Source organism: Gambusia affinis, linkage group LG19, assembly GCF_019740435.1.
Source record: "Gambusia affinis linkage group LG19, SWU_Gaff_1.0, whole genome shotgun sequence".
Lineage (NCBI taxonomy): Eukaryota > Metazoa > Chordata > Actinopteri > Cyprinodontiformes > Poeciliidae > Gambusia > Gambusia affinis.
Window position 1 is genome coordinate 2647770 of NC_057886.1, and position 25034 is coordinate 2672803.

The following is a 25034-nucleotide window of genomic DNA, read 5'->3' on the forward strand; positions in this document are numbered from 1 at the left end:
ACTGACGCAGAATATTATGTGTGTTTGACCCAGAGCTCACAAATTATCTAACCCGGAACATTGTGTGTGATTAACCCAGTAGTTAAGCCAGTTGTTATGTCATCAATCTATCTAAAATGATACTTACATGGTACCAACATAGTATTCCTAAAAAATGATAACTAAATACCTGAGGTGGAGACAAAGACTTGGACCTCTTCAACAAAGATGAATCATCAGAATACCGATGAAAACATTCCAAAAGAAGGTTAGAAATGATTAGATGGTTTTGACTGTGATACATATGTAGGTTTTTGCAACGATTGTTGTTGAGAAAAGCATAAATAATGTTTGACATACATTTTATCTAGAGGGAAAAATGATACATGCTTTAAACTGACTCTTTGGGAGAGATTCTGGTCATCTTTTCTTTTAGAAACAAAGTTTATGAATAAATGAAAATAATTTCAATCCTAAATCTGCTAGCTGGAGTTAGACTCAACTTTCATACTTCATCGCAGCAGTGGACTGTTTTTGCAGTACAACTAAAAGAATTAGGATTCATTTACTTATTTCAGAAAATAAATCCAAAATTGTGTCTCTGAACATCCTTCATTTCTGTCTAAAACTTCATTATTTTAGAGTATTATTTTGTAATACTCAAGTTTTCGGAGTGATTGAAATTGGTTGAAATGATCTGTAATCCAAAATCGTGGAACCTGGATAGGGACTGTTTAGAAATAATATGCTAATTATGGTCACAATCATGCAAATTCTAAAAATAATTTCCCATATCAATACAGGTTTTGCATGCACTCTGTTAAATAAAACTATGCAAATAATACAGTTACCACAAAACAGTAAAAATCTGAATGTCACTTGCCCTCAATTTTTAACACCATTATAATGCTCAGATAATAATAATAATAATAATAATAATAATAATAATAATAATAATAATAATAATAATAATAATAATAATAATAATAATAATAATAATAATAATAATAATAAGACGAAGAAATATTTGGTTAAAATACGAAATCCGAAACAACTGCCGTTTTAATTTACCGCCTGGGCTTTCTCTGTACGTTATGAATTAAAAATGGGTGTGATGCTCCCAAAAAGGAAGCAAATGACGTACAGCAGCTTTTCAGCCATTGGCTATTGATGCTTCTAAAGGGGTGCTCACGTGTAACGGGCTCGTGAAGGGAGGGGCGCCAGGAGACGTTTTCTACATCTGTTTCCATCGTTCAAGATCCTCTGAAAAAATACGAAGCAGGTAATTTTATCTTTGTTTTGTCTTCTCTGGTCGAAACCACTCGTGGTTTTTACCTAATTGTGTATTTACAGGCCTTTTTCCTTTTCGTTTTTGTCAGCTGTGCGTCGCTCCGCGAGCGGTTGGTGCTGGGTGATTCTGTGCGTGTTGTAGAGCACTTTTACGATGTTACTACTAGATTATATTACCGCGACAGACAGAAATTCTTGCTTTGCTATCGGAGTGCAAGATACTCCCCGAATTGTTTTTGTTTTGATTACATGGAAGCTCGCCTGTGTCCTTGTGGTAGATGTTGTATAAGTTTGGTATGTCTGTCCACCCACAAATGATGTCAGTTGACAATGGGGATATCTGTTTTCTGGTGAGAGACTGTTGTATTCAAAGTACGCGCGTGGCTTCGAAAAATAAACGGTCTCTTTGTATCGCTTTTGCTCCTGAAGGGAACTATTGAAGGTAAGAAAGTGTCGTTTGTGGCAATTTGTTGGCTGTTTCGTCGGTCTAAATGTAAAGACAAATGACTTAAGGGGTGGGGGTTTACTACAAACTCGCACAATAACTTTAGAACATGGCAACGAGTGACAGAAAGAGAGAGTGAATTATTGAAGTGCCTTTTGGATACCAATAAAGCCACTTTACTCTTTTTTATGGCACATCTTAAATAAATCCTCTATTAATTTGTTAGCATTTCAAAGCGGGGACGCTTACTAGCACGTGAGTTCCCTCCCATCACTCTTGTATGGAACGCGCTGAGCTAGTCCAACCCTCCTTTTTGCTCGAGCCTGTTAAACTGGTTTGGCGTCATAGCTTTAACAATAACACTCTGACTTGGAGCTTTGGGTTAAGTAATGTTTACCTAAGTTACTCCAGAATGAGTTGGTGCAATTAGTTACTTTTTTTCCATTTTCATTCTGTTGCTCAAATTACTTATATAAAGATATTAGTGCATTTTTCCGGAACAATTTCTTTTAAACACAAAGAAAAAGGGGGTAGGGGGTGGGGTGAGGGTAGGGCACACTGAACAAAATTGAACTGTTACATATCATAACTTTGTAAACTACAAACTTCCCAATAATGTTTTGGGTTTTTATGTGGTAGACAAACCTAAAATGGAAAATTATATGATGTTTGCAAACAAATTCACAAATTCACATCTGAAATAAGTATTAGGTTTTGTTTACTCCGATCTCAGAAATTTAAATTAGTACAAAAACAAAAAATCACCTTCAAAAGTCACCTAGTATTTGCACTAGTAAATTGACTTCCACTGAGTAGTTTCCACACTGTTCTGTAAATTCCTCCTAGGTTTGTTAGATAGCAAAGTGGACGAACAGGATCAAGAAGACTTGACAAGACTTGAATATATGTAGCAAAGAAAACATAGTCAACTAACTCAAGGAGAGCAATAATCAAAAAACTTAGAGTCTTAGCAGAAATCACTAAAAAATGTTCTTTAATTTCTGCCGTATGACATGTTAGAGACACAGGTCTGGTCTGATAAAAGCAAAATATAACCATTTGTTCTAAACTCTAAATTTCTATTTTGAAAGCTGGATAGACACCACAAACCCTCCTAATTATTTTGAAAAAATGGATGGATGGATGATTGACAAATTGTGATGGCATTTCATTTTCCTTTTCTAAATACATTAGACACAGTGCAAACACTAGCAAAGACATGTATAACATTTACATGCACACTAGTTCAATTAATTCAATATTTATTGATATTTTTATCCTGAGTATACATTTTGTGTATCATAAGTATTGAGACATTAAATTCTACTTTGAGTTCTATGTCAAATCCACATGACTTAAGTGACAGCTATCACACATGACATTTTATACCCACTTACACATGTATATCAAAAATTACATGCAAAGAAACAACCAGTTGTTAAATAAAGAAATGAAGTCCAAGTGTACATTATCTAATATGGACACATGACCAGAGACAATAGGGACAATTATAGTTGCGCTCACAACAGAGGGGTTATGTACTGGTGTTGGCACTAGCATGCTCGCTAACAGCATTGCCTTTTCAGATTCTGCTATAACAAATTTCAATGTAGTTTACTGCCACTTTATGTGGTCGACCAAGAAAAAGTACAAAATAACAGTAGAAGGGAAGGAGTTATCCAACTTCTATGAGCTTTGGGAACTCATAGAGCGTTGTTCAGTTCACTAGTTCAAACCCACCAGTAGATGGCTGTCAACCTAAACCTAATCCAAAGTTTGGGTTAAAACCAGGGATGCACGACCCACTTTTTTCATTTCCAATACCGATATAGATATCTGAGGTTTAGTATTGACCGATTTGATAAAAAATTGGTGCCAAATGGACTTCAAAGTTGTTGTTTTTTTAAATACAGCCATAAATGTACTAAATTGCAACTTTATCTAATAACTCTGCATCAGTACAGCACACTTAAATACACCAATAGCTTCACAATCTTGGTCACACATGTAAAAACAATGCAGCTTTAATTTGTTCAGTCAGTGCAATTAGGAGAACAGCCATTGTAAACTGAGCGTGATAAAACAATAGGTTGACTAACTTTGTCAAACATAAAAAACAAACTCTGGCAAACCTTCTTTCAAATGGTTCAGAAAGTCCAATTAGGAATTCTAAATGTAATGTAAAATAAGTAATAATAAAGCATGATGTTGCTCAGAGCACAAAGCATAGAATTAGACAAAATAAATCTGCCTTTATGGATCAGACACATTGTCACAGAATTTATTTTCAATATTTGCACTGATACAGATATGAATAACGGATCGGTGTTTCTCTAGTTAAATATGATTAATTGAGCCAGTAGAAGATGGTGGATTAGCTTATCTCTACATAATTGTGAAACATTTTAGTCAAGTGATGTTATTTTTCTAATGTGCTACATAAATAAATTGAGGTAAGTTTGTGCAGTTCCTGAAGAAAAGGCTCATCTAAGAGAGTAAAATAATTCCCTATCCAGTCCTCCTGAGGTCATTGTGCATCTCATTGCTCTAAAGGCTGAGCGCTACTAAAATCTGCCAGACTAAACTTGGGCACCGTGCCCCTCCCACATTCACATACCCACAGTGCAGTGACTGTGATGCATGGCAGACGGGTGGCAATCAGTCTCATTGCTACACAGGAAGAAGAAACAGGCAGTTCCTTCTATCAGGTTATCATTGAGAAGCAGCGAAAAAAAAAAAAATCTGCATTACAAATGTATCTGCTTCTGTTTATTTGGAACAATGTTTAAAAAGTCAGTCATCGTGTTTGTTCCACTTCACAACCACTTTGCACTAGCTTGTGTTGGTTTATCACAGAAAATCCCCAGCCCAAAAAACCCATTGTCTTTTGTGGTTGTAATGTGACAAAATGTGAAAAGTTAATGCAGTCTAAAGTTTTTACATTTTGATCTGATGCACAGTCAAATTAGCCCTGCTACTCACCAAACACTTCAGGAATAGTTGCCTGAATTTTCAACGACTAATAATTTTTTTAAATAAACTGCATGAAATAACCAGAGTGAGCTAGCAGCGGAATACTCTGTGCTGTTGGTGCTGCACATGTAAAAACAACATTCCTTCCACACTGAATAACTTGAGTGTTTTCACATTGATTTGCACACTGTGATGCCTTCTGGCTTTCAGAGAAGTTTTCTAACTTGAGACTGCGCTTATCAGCCAGTTCCTGAAACTAGTGACCTCACTAGATGATCATTTTGTATAACTCAAATCCTGTTCAGATTTATTGTTTTATTATTATTTTCCCCCAAACTTGTCTTTGTGAGGCCATGGTTGCTGTGTCACGTTAGGACTGCCATACAATTACCAAAAGAAAGGCAATAAGTAGTTCTTATCATCACTTTTATTATTATTATGATATTACCAGAAAATATTGTGATAAAACTTGAAGTCCATATCGCTCATAGTGACCTCACTAGATCGATTTTAAGACGACTCAAACCTCCCTGTTCAGTTTTTTTTATTATTATTTTAATTTTTACATTTTTATTTTTATAAAAGACTGCAAACAAATATAATGTTGCCAGAATATGACTTCAAATAAATAATCACAAAGTATCATTTTTAACTCTAATATCATAAATTTGTCAATTTCCCTTCATGTCATCACTATAATCTGGGAATTGGTGTAAAGTAGGATGAAAATTGCTGGGAAGGTGATACAAAGTGTAACCAATCATTTTTAGGCTAACAAAAGATTATAATCATCTTAGCAACATTTGCTAAGAAATTATTGTATTAAATGGATTAAGTATTTACAGTCATATTTTGTATTAGAAGAGGTTCCTGTTACATTTATCTCCTTGCATGTGACAGCGATGGCGGAGGCTCATCAGGCGGTGGCGTTCCAGTTCACCATCACACCAGAAGGCATTGACCTGCAGCTGTCCTACCAGGCCCTGAACCAGATCTACCTGTCAGGGGTCCGGTCCTGGAAGAAGCGAGTCAGCCGCATGAAGGTCAGCATGGAGTTCATCTGTCACATCAGCTTCATTATGCCTCACATGCTTGTCCACATCATTCTTGTGAACCAAAATTCCTCCTGAATGCCTTTCAGTTTGGCATCAATACCCCATTGGATAACTGGATGAACTAATTTTACGCTTGGAGTTGGGACAAGATATAAAAAAAGCAACACATCTGAAACACATGTCAGTGTTACAGCATATTAAAGTTTTAACGCTATGCCATCAACACCATAAGCTACAATTTTCTCTCATGCTGTCTCTATGGTTTAAATTCATTTTAAAAGGATTGAAAGAAGCTGAAACCCCCTCTGTAGTGATGTTTTGACAAGCCTTGACTATATATTTAGTTTAACCCATCAGTGAACAGTGAGCTTTGGATAGAGTTGATTGTGTTCTTTGCTAAACTCATGCTGAGAACATTAGTTTGAAGTTGTGTTTTTGTTCTGAACATCAGCCACTGTCCCCTTTTTTTCTGTTCAGTGAGACAGAAATGACAGACAGACCCTCCCACCAGATCACGTCCGCACATGCCCAGTTAACACTTGTCACCTTACAGTTGCCAATTTAACAACTTTGTTGTTGTATTCAACAACTTTTCATCCAAAAACCTCAGTCAGGGTACATCAAATTGCGTCTCTAAAATTCTTTCACTTGCAGTTTTACTACTGTGTTTTCCAACTATACATCCTGAAATAGATCAAAGTGTTTGATCGCTGTCTTTCCTTTTACAAAAGTCTTGACTTGCTTGTGTTATGTTGAGTTAAAGTAATATATTGCTTTAGATAAAACTTCAAACAGCTTTATTATGTTTCTAAACTCATTAGAGTTTAGAGCAGCACAAGCCCTCTAACATGATGATGATACACAGAAAATATTGCGCGCTACTACCCTGGTGACTGGATTTACAAATATCTGTAGAAATCAATTAGAAACTGACAGAGACAGTACAAACCTGTGTAACTTATTGTGAGTTTGAACTCCAGTAAGTTTTCATACCTCAGTAGGTAGAAATTCTCTTGTTGCCAAGGCGTAATCGCAACTTGCTAGGACGTGTGCGGGTGTGTCAAGTGTTGCGATCGTATACTGGAATGTTGTTTATGACCAGGAAGAAAAAGAACGCAGAGGCCTCTAATAAACGGCGTCACATTGCAATCATAATTATATAGAAGTCACAAAAAGCAGGTGTTATGTACTTTGTTATGCAATACATTTATACTGACTAGTCTGTTGGAAAGTTCTTATGTAATGTTTAACAGTTTTAGTTGCACCTTATAATCTATTAATCATTCGTTGAAAACAAGAGTATCTCTTCAACCGCCACCACATACACACATGCACACACACACACACACACACACACCCTGGTTCAGGGAGTGGAATTGCCCAGAGAGTTGTGTGTGTTTGTATTCTTCCTTCTACAATACCTTGCAAATTCCTTTAACTCCTCCACATTTTGTCACTTCACATTCACAAACTTCCAGGAGTTTTAATTTGATTTTATATAATAAATAGACCCAAACAGTGCAGTAACAAAAAATGTTTTGGGGTTTTCTACATATTCATTTAATCTGGAGGAAATCTGGTCTCTCAACAATCAATCTAAAATGAAGAAACAAATATTCATGTCCATTTGGTTCAAAAGCAAAGAAAAATACAGATTTTAAAATCATACTTCTGCCGTTACAGAACAGCGTGATAAAGGGAGTGTATCCTGCTAGCCCGTCGTCGTGGCTCTTTGTTGCCATAGGGATCCTGGCAACCATGTATATGCAGTCTGATCCCAGCATGGGGCTCATCGCAAAGATACAACAGCATCTTCCTCTGAGGTAAACAGAACCGGGATGAGTTGGCTTTAAAAACCACCAATGAAGACATAAGAGAAAGGAAGCAATATTAATTGTTGATGTTGAAATATATACTGGATTATTAAAGAGAAAAGTACTTGTGTTTTAGATTTTCAATCACATTTTAAGACATAGATAAGTACGGTAAATACAAACCTTTTTAAATGTTCATATGAGAATTTTTTTTAAATGTTCTTATTTAGTCAGGCAGATATTTATTCAATACCTGATCCTGTGTGAAAATATATTCACAGTCTTTGTTTTAAATGTTTAAATGTGTTTGCTTTAACAAACCAAAACAGAATACATTTGGAAGGAAGGCCCTACTTTTCCACTAGTTTTTTTTTTTGCAAGTCACAATAAGTTTTAAGACTTTTTAATTAAGTCCAGAGTCAAGTCTATGTCCATTTTATTTTTTTATTTTTAACAAGATTTTTGACCAACTATGTAATTTAGTCACAGAATAATAATGAAACATTTCTAGAATTTTAAAACATCTTTAGAAGGTGTTTTTTGTTTGTCAGCAAGAGTATTGTTTGTCAGTAACTCAATCTGAAGTTCTTTCTTCCCTCCTTTCTTTCTTTCCTAATTTATTAATTAATTTTAAGCTATTTAAACGATTTAAAAAATCAGCGCTGATGTTGCTTTTTATATTATCTTATATAACATATTTTTCCATGCATGTTTATTTTAACCACGTATGATTCTAGATTCTAGAACATTGAAAGTCGACTGCTTCTTTGTACCAGTAGATGGTGCTGTTGCTCTTTCCAAGTTCTCCCACAGCGACCTTTTACCTGTGAAGATAAATACTTTTTCCCATTTTATTCGTCAGAATTAATTGAAGACAGTGTTAATATTTGTAGTTTCCTTTGTGATAACGTTTGTTCCCGTCTTTCTGCGCAGTCTGCATGTTTCTCTGAGCAGTCAGGGTCAAACCATGGTGTCAGCTCTGGTCTTCAGCACCCTGCTATGGCTCTCCCTCATCCTCGCCCTGCGCTTCTGCCTCAAGCTGCTGCTCTCCTACCACCACTGGATGTTCGAGCAGCATGGGAGAGTCTCCAACACCACCAAAGTCTGGGTGGTAAGAGCCAGGCTGTTTCCTGTGCTTACCAGTGATTGTCATTTATTACTAAATCTGAGTGAATTTTTATTTAAAATCTGTTTAAAAAAACCTGTTATTATCATCTGTTAACTTTCTGAAAGTGACACAAAGATCATTTTTTTGTTTTTCTCAGACTCTGATGGGGTTATTTTCAAGAAAGAAGCCTTTGCTGTACAGCTATCAAACCTCCCTTCCTCACCTCCCCGTTCCTGCCATACAAGACACTCTGAGCAGGGTAATTCTTCTTCATCTGTTCTCTCTTCTTCTCTGATTAGTGCTCTCCTGTGAGTTTCTGTGAGCAGCCTTGTCTGTGTAGGTTTTGCATTTGTTGCATTCGTCCCACCGTTGCATCTTCATCAAGCTGCTTGTTTATTACTGTTCTCTGACAAACCTTCACAGAACATCTGAATCACATTATATTTACATATTAGCTAACTTCTGAAGGAAATCCACGCTTTTTATATGTTAGAATTTTTAAATATGTTTAAAATTTTGAAAAATGTCTCATCACTTTCCTTTCACTTTTTGTTTCTGTACCACTAAAAATCTCAAGAAATACACTGAAACTATTGAAAACCTTAAAAGGTTTAAGGGATAGATATATGTAAAATAAAACAGCTCTAATACACGCAGAAACCTCTCGATTACCCGTCTTCACCTCCCTTTTGTCACTGTTTGTCTCTAGTATCTAGAGTCAGTGCGCCCTCTGCTGACGGATTCAGAGTTCCAGCAAATGACTAAGTTGGCCAATGAGTTTGAGTCGACCCTTGGACACCGGCTGCAGCGCTACCTAAAACTCAAAGCTCTGTGGGCCACCAACTATGTAAGTGGATTCCTTCACTGATTAAATATAAAAAATAAAGATTAATGAATTTGTTTCATTTGCTGGCTGTTTCTTGCTCAATTTTTTTCTCTGTGTGTGCCTGACAGTTTGAGGCATTTCTCACAATCTGTTCATGCTGATCCAGACTTTTTTTGCACCAAACTAAACTCTGTCTGTTTCATTTTTTATTTCTAAGTTTACTAATAAATCATAATTAAATATATGAAAAGCATTAGAAGTAGTTAGCTAAAATAAACAAAGAGCTTGCTTGGTTTATTTTGTTCTGTTCTGTGAGAACTGGAAAGAAAAAGAAAATTATCAGCTGTTCTGTTTGGGTTCCAGGTGAGCGACTGGTGGGAGGAATATGTCTACTTGAGGAGCCGAGGGCCAATAATGGTCAACAGTAATTACTATGGCATGGTAAGAAACTCATCCATCACTCTGTTTCTGTTTCCACTTAAAGCTACTACATTCTGCAAGGTATGTTTATAATAGCAGTATATCATCAGCACATTTCCAAAGATATGGCAATTCTAATTTGAGAGGATCAGAGATAAAAAAAACAAAAAAAAAACAGCTGAAGTCAGAAGTAAACAAATGGAACGTTATGTTTCTGTTTATGGAACAATCTGTCTAAAGAAAATCGAGATTAGTTTTTACTTTTACAAAAGTAATATTTTATATATTGTCAAGGTGGGATGAAGTATATTGAGAAAATGGAGTGTTGCACCATTATAAAGATAATATATAATCTTCTTTTCGTTATTTAATTTTTTCTACATTGCCTGTTTATTTATATGGGTGGTTGTTTATGTTTAGATGCTTTTGTTATACCAAAGACGCAAAATACAATGCCTTTTCATTCAAAATCATTGTTCATATCCACATCTGACATGTTTATTTTAAATTGTAAATGAATTAAATAAATCATAATTTTTCACTGCAGGACTTTCTGTATGTGACGCCAACAACAGTTCAGGCGGCGCGAGCCGGAAACACCATCACTGCTCTCATGCTCTACCGACGCAAAGTAAACAGAGAGGAGCTCACACCGGTAGGACCTACACACTGCTGCAGGAAGTGGCTTATTTGTGGGATTTATATACACATGCTTTCACATGTCAGAGGTTTGGCAAGTCGGATTTCTTTTTATGTATTTTAATATAAGAAGGTTTATTTAAGCCCTCGAGCTGCCATCAAAATGATGAGATTTTGAGATCATTGTTTCTATCAGAGGTTTAGGATTTGTCACGGCATGTAAGAGAGGAGGAGCTATAAAACAAGATTTTACTCATTTAACACATAAAAAAGATCAGTTTTCAGCATCATCAGTGTAGCATTACTAGCTTTAACACACAGCAGCCTCAATGAAAACCCTCATCTTAACTGTTAGACTTCTGAAAGGATGACAACATTTACAAATCCAGTGTTTTCTTTAACAGACAGACACTGAAAGCTCAAAAGGTCACAACAGAGCAACTGTGCTGTAATACGATTTAACTCTCCAGGTCAGTCATCATTTTCACAAAATGTCCCCAACACTGATGCTCAATTGACGTCAAATCTCAAAAAGTTAAGTACCAAAACCTCAAAAGAATGAAATAAAGGTTGAAATAACAATCATCCTCCAAAATCTGGCTCTGTGTTTCAGCTTAAATGAACAGTCATCATCTGGAGAAAATACTGTTTCCTTTAAATATCTTCTGATATCTTTGTTTTTTTCTGAGACCTCATTTTTTAAAACTTACTCCTACTGAAAGTAGATTACCTTTGGTCTCCCTCTAGCAGTAATAACTTCCACAACGAAGAGTGTTGAAAGTACTCAGGTGTGGTAACAAGTGTGACAGTTGATCGCTTCTGACATTCGAGTTTACTTGAGACTTTCAAGATGTGCGATTTCATTGTGCACTTACTCTTATCACAGGTTTCAGGAATTGTCACTTAAAGACTTAAAGCGAGATAAGCATAGAGAGTTATAAATAATAAAGGATGTTTGTGTGATTCTGTTTCAGAGTCGTGTTCCTGGCACCGTGATCCCTCTGTGTGCAGCTCAGTGTGAGCGGATGTTTAACACCACACGAACACCAGGAGCTGAGACTGGTAAGAAACTCTGCATGCTGAGCCCTCCCGTCTACAGACAGAGAAAAAAAAATCAGAAACTGAATCATTTTCTTATCTCTTCCAGATGTGCTCCAACATTGGCAGGACAGTGAGTTTGTGGCGGTGTACCACAGGGGGCGTTATTTCCGGCTGTGGGTGTACCGGGCGGGCCGGCTGCTGACTCCCAGAGAGATCGAATATCAGATACAGAGAATCCTGGACGACTCTTCATCACCGTTTCCTGGAGAGGAGAAACTGGGAGCTCTGACTGCTGGAGACAGGTAGCCGCTATCTGCAACATCTGTCTGATGTTGCAGACAGATGTTCGCTGCAGGACTGATGTGGGTTTTACTGACTCCACTATCAACTTACAAAGATTACACAGAATACTTCCTCTTGTTTTTTCTTCATGTTTTGACAATACATATGGGAACTTTCAATGCAATGGAACTTTCTTACACATAGTGCTGGAACAGACAATTATTTTAGTTATCGATTATTGTGACGATTAATCGTTTAATCAGATAAAAGAAATTGCACGTTCTGGAGCTTTTTTGTTTAACCCGTCTTTATACAATATTAGAAATGCATTAAGAGTTGCAAATCAACAAATGATTTCATTTTTAAATAAGAAAATGAACATTTTATTGCCTAATATTCAATAACAGCAGTCCTTTAGTGAACGCTTGATTATTTGTAACAGAGGAGGAATCTTCAGCTAAAAAAATCCTTCTAACATCAACATGAGAAAATCATCAGTATGGTGTAGCTGATCTGTTGATTAGTTTTGGATTAACAGATTAATAATTGGATATCAAAATGTTTTTAATAAAAGCTTTGTTTACAAAATTTGAACAGAATTTTTGTCTTAAAGGCAAAATTTATATTTAAACTAGTAGGCGATTATTTCAATAATGAATTCCTCACGATTAATCGTTTCAGCCCTATTTGTACCCTTTGTATTTATGAGTGTAATGTGTGTGAACCGGGGATTTAAACAACAACTCAGTGATTATGAGGTGTGTGTCTTCGCTTCGCTCCAAGGATCCCCTGGGCTCAAATGCGGCAGCAGTTCTTCAGATCGGGCCTCAATAAGAAGTCTCTGGACGCCATCGAGAAGGCGGCGTTCTTCATCACGCTGGACGACGAAGAGCAGGGCATGAAGGGAGACGACCCGGCGGGGAATCTGGATCGCTACGCCAAGTCTTTGCTCCATGGCAAATGTTACGACAGGTGAGGACCAACGGGAAAATAACCATAGAGCCGACATTCTTTTTAAAGCATTCCCAGTAACAATAATAATAGTGGTTCACATTAATGAACTTAGGTTTGTGTCATGAAGTGGATACTTGACTTTCTATCAACATTCATAATAATACTTACAATATCAAGGCTACAGCTCAACATTTCTAGGTGAATCTTACAGATTTTCTAAGTCAAATTATTTTTGTGAATGATGACTTTTTTTTATTACAATAACTTGGTCAAGAAATCTGTAGTTTTTATTGAATTTCATTGGATCCTTTCTCTGCTGTCACTGTACTGCAGTGACTGTTCCAATCTAATTATCAGATTATTGTCTTTGTGTCTGATTATAGATTCAGACTCAGAGTTCTGTTAGAAAGAGAGAAAAGACAAAAATGATAAATTATGCAAATAGAAATAATTATCTTGTTTAAAATAATTATTGTTCATACCGGTTCACTGTAGTTTTTTTTGGGGCAGCCATATAAAAAGTCAGCGTTCTGAATGGAACTTTACTTGTTCTGCAAGATTAGATTTGATCTATATTATTCCACCTTTGTTTATGGTATAACACAAACCAGAAAAAACTACAAATCCCACAATTCTCTCCGCACACCGTAACAGTCTGAGCCAAGCTTTCCATGCTCTTCACTTCTGTGCACCAAGTTCTTCCATTTACGCATAGATATAACTGTCTTAGAGATGGATTCTATGGACAAGTTGGAGTTTTTTCTTCAACCTCTGCTCTTATTTTAACAGCTGAGAAAGCTAGTAGTCCATTTCACAATGCAGTTTCCCGTGCTGAAGTTGAAAAAGTTCCAGTTCAACCCTCTAAGAAATCTGATTTTAAGCCAGATATTCCACAGCAGTTTGTTGTATAGTGTGATCCGTTCTATACATTGCATCCAATTCTTTATTGATTTGTCCAGTCGTCCATGTCACTGTTAGTTGTCCAGACTCGTCTCTTACTGTAGTATTTTTCTCCTGTTATTTCTTCATTTCCTCTGTTAGGTGGTTCGATAAATCCTTCTCCATTGTGATCTACAAAAACGGGAAGAGCGGCCTGAACGCAGAGCACTCCTGGGCTGATGCACCAACAGTGGCCCATCTGTGGGAGGTATGCACGTCTGTCACAGCTGTGGCATGCTGGGAAGGTTTTTCTTTATGGGAGCGGCTTAAGATGATTGGCTCTATGTCAAAAGAAAACTCACTTCTCTTCAACATAATAAGGCAACAAGAAGCTACATTTGTTACATTGTCATTGTGTGTTTGGTTTAGAATCAACACATCGGTTATGTTGGTTATGTAGGATGTAGTTTGATGCTCAGAGTCCAAACTGTTGTGTTTTCAGATGAAAGCTACTTCGCTCATCTAGATGTTAGTAATGTTTTTGTGTTTCTCTTTCCCAGTACACACTGGCTACAGACGCCTTCCAGCTGGGCTACACTGAAGAAGGACACTGTAAAGGAGAGGTGGATCTGTCGCTGCCGCCGCCTCAGAGGCTGGTGTGGGAAATCTCTCCAGAGGTATCTGCTCTTTGCATCAGACTTCATGTTACAAACCACAAAATTTCTATTTATTTTATTCTGATTTTATGCGGCGCAGAAACACAACGCAGCATATAGTTGTGATGTGGATATAAAACATGCAAAGCATCATACATGTGTGCTGCTTATGCCCTCTGCATGGATTATGAAAAACTTAAAACAGGACTTACCACAAAGTGCAATTTTCAGCTTTTGACTTTAAAAAAATTTAAAATGTAAAATGTAATGTTTAAAAAGTACAAACTTTGGTTATATCCACAAGTTTAGATAAGTAGTAATGAAAAGAGAATTGGGAATGTAAAACAATCTTGATTTTCCAGGTGGTCATGATTGGTATCATAATTTTTTTTTTACCTTTCTACTTACTGATTAAAAGCAAACTCATTCAGAAATTCAAAACAGAAACATTTTATTAACTGAGCTCTAAGCAACTGGATTTTTGGGTTCCAGAATAATACTGCACAAGCACAAAATCTTACCAAGTATTTTTGGTGTGGTTTCTAGTGAAAATATCTCAGTACACTTGAAATTAGACAAAACTAACTTCCAAGGAACTTATCAGCAAGATTTAGAAGCTTGTTTTAAATCAATAATTCCTAAATCTGATTAAAACTGTCTAGTTCCATTGGCAGGTTATGGGAAAAGTGTCTTGTTACAAGTCAAATAATCTGCCAGTGGAACAAGCTCCTAATTTTATTTTAAGATTTGGGAGCTTATTCTAAGCTTTCACTAGAAACTAAACCAAAACTACTTGTTAAGACTTTGTGTGTTTTTGCAGTGAAAATCTAGAAAGAAAATGTAGCATTTCAAGTCTGGCAGTGGATGGAATCCTGTGCCAGACTTTGCCGGTCTGCCAAAAAAATCTCTGTCAGTTTCAATCCAAGGTTCTGCTTTTAAAGTCCAAGAACATGTTTAAGAAAGTCCTTTAATCTTAGTGTGCATGAAGGGAATTGACATGTATTTACTTTGGTTTTAACAGGACATAAATGTTTCCATAGAAAAAGCAGATAGATACTGCTTCTCACAATTGAACATGTCAACTTCATTCCCTTACAGTTCTGTCAGCATTGAGGACTTGATTCCATTTAGGCCCATCTTGATCATTGTCCCTCCATCTGTCAGGTCCAGGCTCAGGTCTGCAGCTCCCTGGCAGTGGCCCAGGCTTTGGCTGACGATGTGGACTGCCACGTCTTCCCCTTCAGGGATTTTGGAAAGGGTCGCATCAAGAAGTGCCGGATCAGCCCCGATGCGTTCATCCAGATCAGCCTGCAGCTGGCCTACTACAGGGTAACTGTCAAAAACACTGTATTTGAAATTCATGTTCTGCAGCTAAATCCAGGAATTTAGCCAGTTAGTCAGACATTTCCTGAGTGCTTTGCAAATTAAAATAGAAGTGGGAGATCCAACATTAATATGCAGATCCTGGGCTCTTTGCACATCAGCTTCCGTGTTTGGGGAAAAATCGGCTCAGTCATTTCTGGTCTATTGAAAATGGCATTTTGCACTAGGTGCTTGCAGGGCTTGCCTAAGGTAACAATTAATGATGTACATCAATCCAAAGCTCTAACAAGCAAGCTGTACGCCTCATTATACATACACAGATACAAAGGTGAGTTTTACTTTCTTTAAACTTTGTGGCTAACATTAACTTTAGTTTATGCTAGCAGGCAATATTCTCAGACATTTTTCTTGTAAAAATGTGTAAAAAAGTATCTAGAGATTTTAATTCATTCTAACGGACAATGTTTTTACCTTATTTAGTACTTATTTTCAAGTATATTATGTGTGTTTATTGTCGTTAGTGTCAGAGACCAAGTGACGGGGGAGATTACGGTTTGGGCTTTTTGCTTCCGAAGCATGAGGAAGCACAAGAAGCCCCGTCACTTAAAAGTAGGGCTGCACTGGTAATTGTCAGAGTTCAAGTTCAGCTGACTCTTCAGATTCAAAGTTGTCGCTTTTAGAAAAATATGGCCTTGTTCATTAAGGTCGCTGTGTTATTTCGTTTTATTACTTTTGAATGCTTCTTGTTTGGAGCTCAAATAGGATGGTGTCTGCTCACTCGTTCCCATAAACTCGCTCTTTCAGGCTGAATACAGAAGTGATTCCATGGAAGTAAATCAGGGACGGCTCCTTTAACTTCTTCTTTAGGCTGAAGAAGCTGCTCCAGAGGGAAGTGAAGGCTGCAAACTTTTCAAACTTTTTAGCTTTAACTGGTAGCAATGAATATTTACAAGCCTCCATTTTCTTAATTTAGGATTGCTTGGAAATCTATGTAGACTTAAAATCCCATTATATTAGGAAGCCAACAGTGTTCATAGTATTGCTTTATTTGAGTCTGAAATACGACTTTGTCTTTCGTAACTGTCCTGGTAAGAAGCAGAAACAAGAAAGCCGCATTTGCTCATGTGGATGTGACATCAGCGCCGTACGTGCAAAGAGCCCATATACGCCTACATGTCTCCCAGAAAATTAGAGACTTGGGTGAAACTAAAACCCAACACAAACATTCTCCCGAATTCTGCATCTATACGTATCTGTGGGCCCAGATACAAGTAATGGAGCTATAACTTAGTTGTATATACGGATTGTGTTTCAGACCGTTTTCTTAAACCACACCCAACTCTTGTCTCCAGGACCGTGGTGGTTTCTGCCTGACATATGAGGCATCCATGACCCGCCTGTTCAGAGAGGGCCGCACGGAAACGGTCAGGTCCTGCTCCAAAGACAGCTGTGCCTTTGTCCGAGCTCTGGAGAGTGGACAAGTAAGCATTTTCACTTCCCAGAACTTCCACGCAAACTGTTTAAGCACTTTCTATTAGTAGCTGCTGATTCATGGAAGAGGATTAGGACTACTTGGAAAATATAGAATTCTGATAGTTTTTTCTTAGAATTCTGGCTTTTGATCTCAACAGTTTGAAGTCAGAATTCTGACTCTTTTCCTCAGAATTCAGACATTAAAGTCAGAATTTTGAGAAGAAGTCTGAATTCTTGTTTTGAGTGGCCTTAATCTTCTTCTGTACTAATTAGAATCGTCTTTCTACTGTAAAACTTCTCTTAGCCTTTTAATTACGAAATGCCAAATGTTTGAACAGACGGAGGAGGAGTGCAGACGTCTTTTCAGACTGGCTTCAGAGAAACACCAGAACCTTTATCGGATGGCCATGACCGGAGCTGGGATAGACAGACACCTCTTCTGCCTCTATGTTGTCTCCAAATACTTAGGCGTAGATTCGCCTTTTTTGCACAAGGTACTTATTTGTTCCTATCAATATTTCTTGAACCTTTCAACCATTTGTTAAATGGTTGGACATTATTCATTAATTATGTATCATCCTTTCTGTTGGTTTATTTCATAAAATCTCAGTGAAATACATTGAGGTTGGTGGTTGTAGTGTGATTTGAAAAAAGGAGTCTTCCATCATGTCAAACCTTTGACCTCCTCAGTTAGAATACCGTCTTTAAGGAAGTTGAGTTTTTAAAATTTTACTTCAAACTGAATTTTCAAGCAAAAGCTCCAATATTCTGAAAATATCCATGAACAAGAATTAAGTTCTCATATTCATGTGACTCACCAAACAATAACAAAGCATTTCTCCCACCATGTCTATGGTCCAGGTTCTGTCAGAACCTTGGCGCCTCTCCACCAGTCAGACCCCGGTCCAGCAGATGGAGCTGTTTGATCTGAAGAACAACCCAGATTACATTTCACTTGGAGGAGGATTTGGACCTGTAAGCACACATTCCTTCAACTAACTGTCACTTTGAATGTCTAAAGATTCTCTGTTTAGCCCAGTGTTTCTCAATTCTGGTCCTTACGCCCCCCTGTCCTGCATGTCTACCTTCTGCCACACACCTGGATTCCTGGATTGAATATTTTGGTGATTAAAATAGTCAGCTGTTCTGGAATAGAGACACATTTAAAACATGCAGAGCAGAGGGGCCTGAGGACTGGATTTGAGTAGCACTGATTAGCCCCAGTATAGATCCACATGAATACAGTTCTTTGTGGAAGAGCCACAGTGCTGGTTGTGTTGGACCTCCGCACAGCTTTTGACACTGTGGACCATGACCTATTATTGAAGCAACTGGAAAGTTGGGTAGGACTTTCTGGTCCAGTATTGAGTTGGTTCCAGTCTCACAATCTTTGTATCAACAGGGAACTTCTCAAAGAAGTGGACAAAAGTCACATGTGGGGTACCCCAAGGTTAAATTCTAGGGCCCCTCTTATTCAATATCTATGTGCTCCCACTAGCTCTGGTTATAATAGGAAATATGATTAGCTGCCATAACTACGCACGATACACAGCTCTACATTATGATGTCAGCAGGTGACTCAGAACCATCCAATCACTGAACAGATGCTTAGAACAGATAAATGTATGGATGTGCCATAACCTTCCCCAGCAGAATACTGAAGTTATTATCTTTGGACCTAAAAAGCAGCGATCCAGAGTCAACGCACAGCTTCAGTTATTACAGCTAGAAACTAGCAAAACTAACCTAAACCTTCAAAGCCACATGAACACAGTTACAAAGTCGGCCTTCTATCACCTGCAGAACATTTCCGAGATTAGAGGACTAATGTCTCAGCCAGATCTAGAGAAACTTATCCACATGTTTATCTTTAGACACATTAATCACTGCAACGTCTTCACAGGTCTGCCTAAAAAAAATCCTTCCTCCAGCTGCAGCTGATCCAGAAAGCTGCTGCTGGAGTTCTGACTAAAACATTTTGATCATCTGATCATTTCATTTAACAAAATGTTTGTTTCACAACTGGTGACAGTAGGATGTTTTTATGACGGAAACACTTTAAACTTCCTCATTGCTGAAATGGGATGCAGAAATAGACTTCGCTCATAAGATTCAACAGCTTAGAAATGGAGCAGAGCAACAATGACAAGGATATAAAAGTAGAAAATATACATTTATACATAACAAAGCAATTATCTTCTTTAAAAATTCTTGAACCCATCTCAGGCATCTTTTCTACTTCAGCTGTGGATTCATCCTGTTTGTTTTTAAGAAACTGTCATGAAGTCAGGGTGAAGATGGTGAGGATAAACATTGTAGGCCCCAAATAGTTGAACGTGATGGTGATTTAATGATGAAAAACACAAAACTCCAGACAGCACAGAGGAGCAAAAGTTAGGAGATAGTCTTTGGTAGAAACTGGTAAACAGTAAACAATAGACAGCAAAAGAGATAACCAGACAGTCTAGACAAGGACCTGACAGAGAACAAGAAACACAGGTGGGTATAAATACACAGCAGGTAATCAAGGGAACTAGACACAGCTAGGACCAATCAAGAGGGGGACGGGACAACACAGAGACTCAACTGACAGAATCTTAAATAAACACACAGAAATCTCAGATCCTTACAAAAACAGCAAAAAAGAATAAACTGCATAAAGACAACATTGTGCTTTGTGCTTCCAAACCAGTAGGAAGAGTGAAAAACACAGAAAAACCATGGAACCAAAACACACTAATACAGGATTTGTGTCCCGCCAGGTTGCAGATGATGGTTACGGTGTTTCATACATCATTGTCGGAGAGGACCTCATAAACTTCCACGTGTCGTCAAAGCACTCCTGCAGTCAGACTGTAAGTAAAGCCTCTTCACTTCTGGTTCAGGTTTGGTCCTCATACACATGGCAGCATTTAGTTGGAAGTGTTGTTTCCTCATTTACTCCACAGTTAGGAGAAATAGAGCACTCTTCATCCTGTCATTTCCCAAGCAGAACAGTCAGGACTCCCTCCCTGTTTTCACTTCCTCATTCCCACATGTGTTATTTGCTGTTCTGTAGTCGTAATAGTAACACTGTTGAAGGTTATTTTTCCAGTCTGGAAAGTGGCTTTAATAAACTACTGTCAGCAACAGAGGTCACGTTAACGGAATATTTTGTGTACTTAACATTTATTTTATTGTATTTTATTTTTTAAATTATTTTCCCCTTTCCTCTTTTCTTTATCTTTGCTTCTTTAGGACTCCCACAGGTTTGGAGTTCAGATCCAAAAAGCCCTTCAGGACATAATGGCTCTGCTATCAGCTGATGCTAAAAGCTCCTCCTCCAAAGGCTCCACCCAACAGTAGTCCAAGAAGCTCCTCTAAAGCATGTTAGCCTTGTTACCTCACAGTCCAAAAGCTGTGATGGAACAGGATCAAGGTAATATCAGGCATCTCACCCTGATGATAAACAATACCACTGAAATGAGGTGTTGTTATTGACAAAAGATTAGATTTCAGCTAATAAAAAGGCTATTTTTCTCCTGTATATCTCTGAAAGAACAAACGACAAGCCAACAGGCTGTTTTTTTATTTTATTTTAAATTCATGTTTTTAAACAACTACTAGGTAACAGCAGAAAGGCCTCTCCTTCCTTTAACATTAGAAACATATCAAGCTAATGCTAGCTCTTACGTTAGCTATGGTAACTGCTCAGGATTCTTGCTTTTCTGCCTTTAACTCCTAAACCTGGTGAAGCTACGATATGGCGACTTTTTAAGTAAGCCTGAAAATGGCTCACGTCTAAGCAAGAGTCAGATGGACAAAGAGGAGTCTCTTCTTTGTCCATCTGGGAGAAATCAAAGTAAGAATGCAACCGCAGGCAGTACTGGTACGTCTTCACAAGAGCTAATCAGGGAACAATAGACTCACCTGCTGCCTTGTTCGGTGTTCCTTGGTTGTAGCGGCTTAGACTTTTTCTAGCAAGTGGTTATCTTAGCTACTGTTGGTTTTATTTCATCTTATTTCATCACCAAGTCCTCCCATCCACTTCTAGATGCATAAACATATTCCAAACATATTACTGTTTGTGTAAGGATGCAGCTAATAATAATTTAGTTATAGATTAATCAATTATTCCGATGATCAATTGATCAAACGGCTAAAAGAAAACATGCACATTCTGCATTTTTCATTTAAGTCTTTTTTTATGCAATATTAGAAATACATTTAAAAGTGCAAATAAACAAATAATTAAAAATATTTTTGTAATTAAGGAAATAAACTTTTATGAGCTACAATGCAATAACAGCATACCTCCAGTGAATGCTTGATCATGTGTAGTAAAAGAAGCATCTGCAGCTAAATTATCCTTCTAACAACATCACACCATGTTTGCTTGACATACAAAAACAGTGTTGGTCTGATTTGTTGACTTTTGTTTTCATTTAATAATTGGATATCAAAAGGGGCTTCATTGGAGATTTATTTTTTTCAGAATTTGAATCAGGTGAAGCCAATACTGCCCCTTGAGGAATTCTGTATGGAACAGATTTACAGACAAAATTATTATTATTATTATTTTTTTTTTACATTAAATGCAAAGTGTATGCATGTTTTTGTACAGTTTTGCCTTAATTACTGCTTTGAGTGTTGTTCTTTAAGCCTTTTTTAAATTTTGTTTTGTTCAATTACTAAATTAGTTGACGATTATTTCAATAATTAACTGATCATTAGTTAATGTGTGTTAACAGAAATGCATGTCTGTTAACACACATTTGAACAGGTGTAGCTAATAAAGCGGTAGTTGAAAGCATATTAAAGAAATAGACACCGCTAGCATACGTCACCATGGTGATTGTAGCTGCCATTGTTCCATTTTGAAGTAAGATCAGTTCTCTACCAGGGTGAGAAGCCACCGACATGTAAACAGTTAAAGCTGAACATTGATAAGAAATCAATCAGTGATGATATCAGTTGTGATAAATACTTCTACTGCTTCCTACTCTCTCTGTGACCTCTCACCTCTTGGTCAGTGTTATCCGTCAGGTGTGGATACTCTGTCCAACAAGCTGAAAATATTACTGGGATGCAAAGAGTGAAATCCTGAATATAAAAGCCAACATCTGTTACTTTCTAAACACTCCTTTGTGGTACGAATATTGTCCATGTTTTCCCAACGACAACGATCTCTGCTGCGTGTCGTCAAACGCTGAAGCTAAACCACAGATAAATTAGGATGTTTGGCTTGATGGCTCTTGAAATTTGAACAACTCTTGATGTATATTTTTTCTGAATCTAAGATATTTTTAGAACAGTATTTAGAGGCCACCTCCTAGGAAGTTAGTGTTCAGCAGCAAAGAGGGACAGATGTCTGACGGAGAGCCGAAAACGTTCAGAGTGCTGGGCTAGAGTTCACATTCGTGTACAGAATGACGGAGGAGTTTGTTAAAAGAGAAGATTCGCATGTCAGCATTTCAGTTTTCCATGTCAAGTCTCAAGGAGAGACGATTGAATCCCTCCTCAAGGGCCGCAACCCCCAGGTTTAGAACCAGAGCTCTTAATCCACAAGATGTAAATATTGTATATATCAGATCACAAACAGATGAGGAGAAATTTGTTGGAACTCATAATAAATAAATGTAAAAAAACAAAATATTTTATGTGCTGCAATCCACCCTTCAGTAATACCAAACAGGTGGTGTCTGAGTATGTTACCATTTATACTGAGCTGTTTAGGGCATAGAGGTTAGCAAGAAGGGAAAGAGAAACACTTTTTCAAATGTGTTTTGCCAGTGATTTGTATTATAAAGATGTAGATATAAGATTAGTTGTGTAGATGATGTGTCAGTAATAGAAGTGGATGATTTAGTACACGTTTCCATTGCTCTCATTTAATGTTTTTTTGTGGGAGGGCGTTGTGTAAAGCCCATGAATGCCTTTACTGTCTTTTAGGTTTGCAAATGTAACTTTGAACAAGACTCTGATCTCACCTGAGTCGCCACTCACAGTGCAGTAGTTGTCATGCTCCAGTTTACTACTAACCACAGGCGGCTCCTCTTCGCCAAATGAAACTTGCTCTTCAATAGTCTTGAACTCAACACGGTGTATAAACATGTCAGGCATTCCAGCCCTGGCTATAAGCCTGCTGCCTGCAGAAGCAAACCCTTGTGCCTGTGTGAAAATGTTTACTCTGCTCAACAGTATCAATGCAAATGAATGAATCAATGCAAACCCAGTGGGAAACCTCTTACAGTAAAATGCTCAGCGGTTATGTTTTAATGAGAACTCGCTACAGTTTGGCCAGTTTGCTGCTATTTGTAATGTGGTGGGAAAACAACTTTATCCAAGCTACATAAGTCTGTTTAATGTTTTAAGCTAAAAAATGTTGTTGACTCATGAAATATTTAGTGACTAAACAAGCATTGAACACATTCAGTTTTTTTTCTGTCAGATTATCCTTGCAGGAAGTCATAAAACAGCTCATCATTAGCTGTGTTTCCGTTATAAATGTGTGTGAAACTTGGACAACATTCCGCTCAGATCAAAAAAACACAGTTTCCTAATTGTGATGTTTTTTTTAAATGAGAAATGTAACTAAAATCACAGGTGAATAAGTTTGTTCATGCTATGAGACAGTAAAAGCCATTCTTCCACCACTTCCTATCGTCTTCTTCTTCTTTGTGGTTTATGATAGTAGTAATACCCCAGTGTTGATCATGTGACTCGGATGACGCAAAAAAATTGTTTCTATTGCAGTTTTACAAAATAAACCAATTTTGATACAGCTGGAAAAAAACCAACCTTATTTTAGCACAAAAATGTTTCAGTGAAAAACTTGTGTTTCTATTAAGCAATTTTATTTTTCATAATTTCAATTTGCACAGTTTCATTGTTAATGGAAACACAGCTAGTGTCAGACACATAGATACCGTGTATAAGAAATGTTTCTGTGTTCTGGGGGGGAAAAAACTACAGATGGTTGAAATGTCTGTAATCCATACCATGTGAGTTTAGTTTCCCACCAAATCTGATGTTGAAAATATTCTAAAACTGCCACCTCATCACGTTGCTTCTTAGTAGCTTGAATAGATTTTGTTTTTGTGAAAACCCTGAGGAATCCCACTGGGTCCCTTTAGTTGTTGTGTTTGTCTATAACTGCGTTCTTTTACTTGTACAACTGTTTCTGTACCATCAACACAAAACACCATTTGTGTGTCAGACGGCTTGACTAGCTGAGGACAGACTGAGAAAAGACTTTTTCCTGACTTTACCTTCCAGACATTACTCAACAAATACTTGATGACTCTTCAAAATTAGAATCTCATCTGTAAGAGTTTCTGACACAACAATTGTTATCTTGTTGTGGTTTCAGTCTCCATTAAATCAAGATCTTCAACAAACAAACATGCATCCCGCATAGTCCAGCACATATTTTGTCAAATGTTTTTTATTCATATGGTGCAAAAAGCTGTTTTGTTTTCTACCATCTGACTGAAGTTTATTCTTTTTGTTTTTCTCTGTCTCCCTGACAAAAGCAGATGTGTTGAGTTTAATTTTGTATTCTATTTCTAAATCGTATTGAAACGTCAGCTTGGTACTTTGTGATGGTTTTTGGTTTGTGTTAAAATAAATTGTTTACTGACTAAGTTCTGTGTCTTTTGTCGTTTTTGGTAAGCTGTACAACCCCGATCATTTGGAGGGATTCCTACCAAATTGTGAGGAGTATTTTGTTCAAGTTTCTCTATTTGATTATATTGAGGTGCCTATTCTAAATCCCCAGCTCCACTGTACTGTTGGTCATTACTAACAAAGGAGAAGTTTGAAAGCAAAGTAATGATTTCAATAATAAAATGAAGGGTAAATAACGTTATGGAAAGCAGTCTGTGATGCCTGTTTAT

General features: G+C 37.3%; 1 protein-coding gene across 1 annotated transcript; it reads left to right on the forward strand.

Annotated features, from left to right (window-relative positions):
- Nucleotides 1-1148: 1148 nt before the first annotated feature.
- On the forward strand, nt 1149-24782 carry cpt1a2b (carnitine palmitoyltransferase 1A2b). Its single transcript, XM_044099190.1, has 19 exons — nt 1149-1261; nt 5588-5730; nt 7426-7565; nt 8490-8667; nt 8822-8923; nt 9374-9511; nt 9854-9931; nt 10458-10565; nt 11524-11611; nt 11697-11892; nt 12656-12844; nt 13868-13973; nt 14266-14382; nt 15526-15690; nt 17037-17165; nt 17496-17651; nt 18019-18132; nt 19920-20012; nt 20395-24782. The coding sequence occupies exons 2-19, from the start codon at nt 5590-5592 to the stop codon at nt 20500-20502; spliced, it is 2346 nt and encodes a 781-aa protein (XP_043955125.1). The 5' UTR covers nt 1149-1261; nt 5588-5589; the 3' UTR covers nt 20503-24782.
- The last annotated feature ends 252 nt before the right edge of the window (nt 24783-25034 follow it).

Coding starts and splice junctions, on each gene's coding strand:
- cpt1a2b (XM_044099190.1), top strand. CDS start 5,590: ATGGCGGAGGCTCATCAGGCGGTGGCGTTCCAGTTCACCATCACACCA. Junction 11,893..12,655: donor GCTCTGACTGCTGGAGACAG/GTAGCCGCTATC, acceptor CTTCGCTCCAAG/GATCCCCTGGGCTCAAATGC. Junction 18,133..19,919: donor TTGGAGGAGGATTTGGACCT/GTAAGCACACAT, acceptor GTGTCCCGCCAG/GTTGCAGATGATGGTTACGG.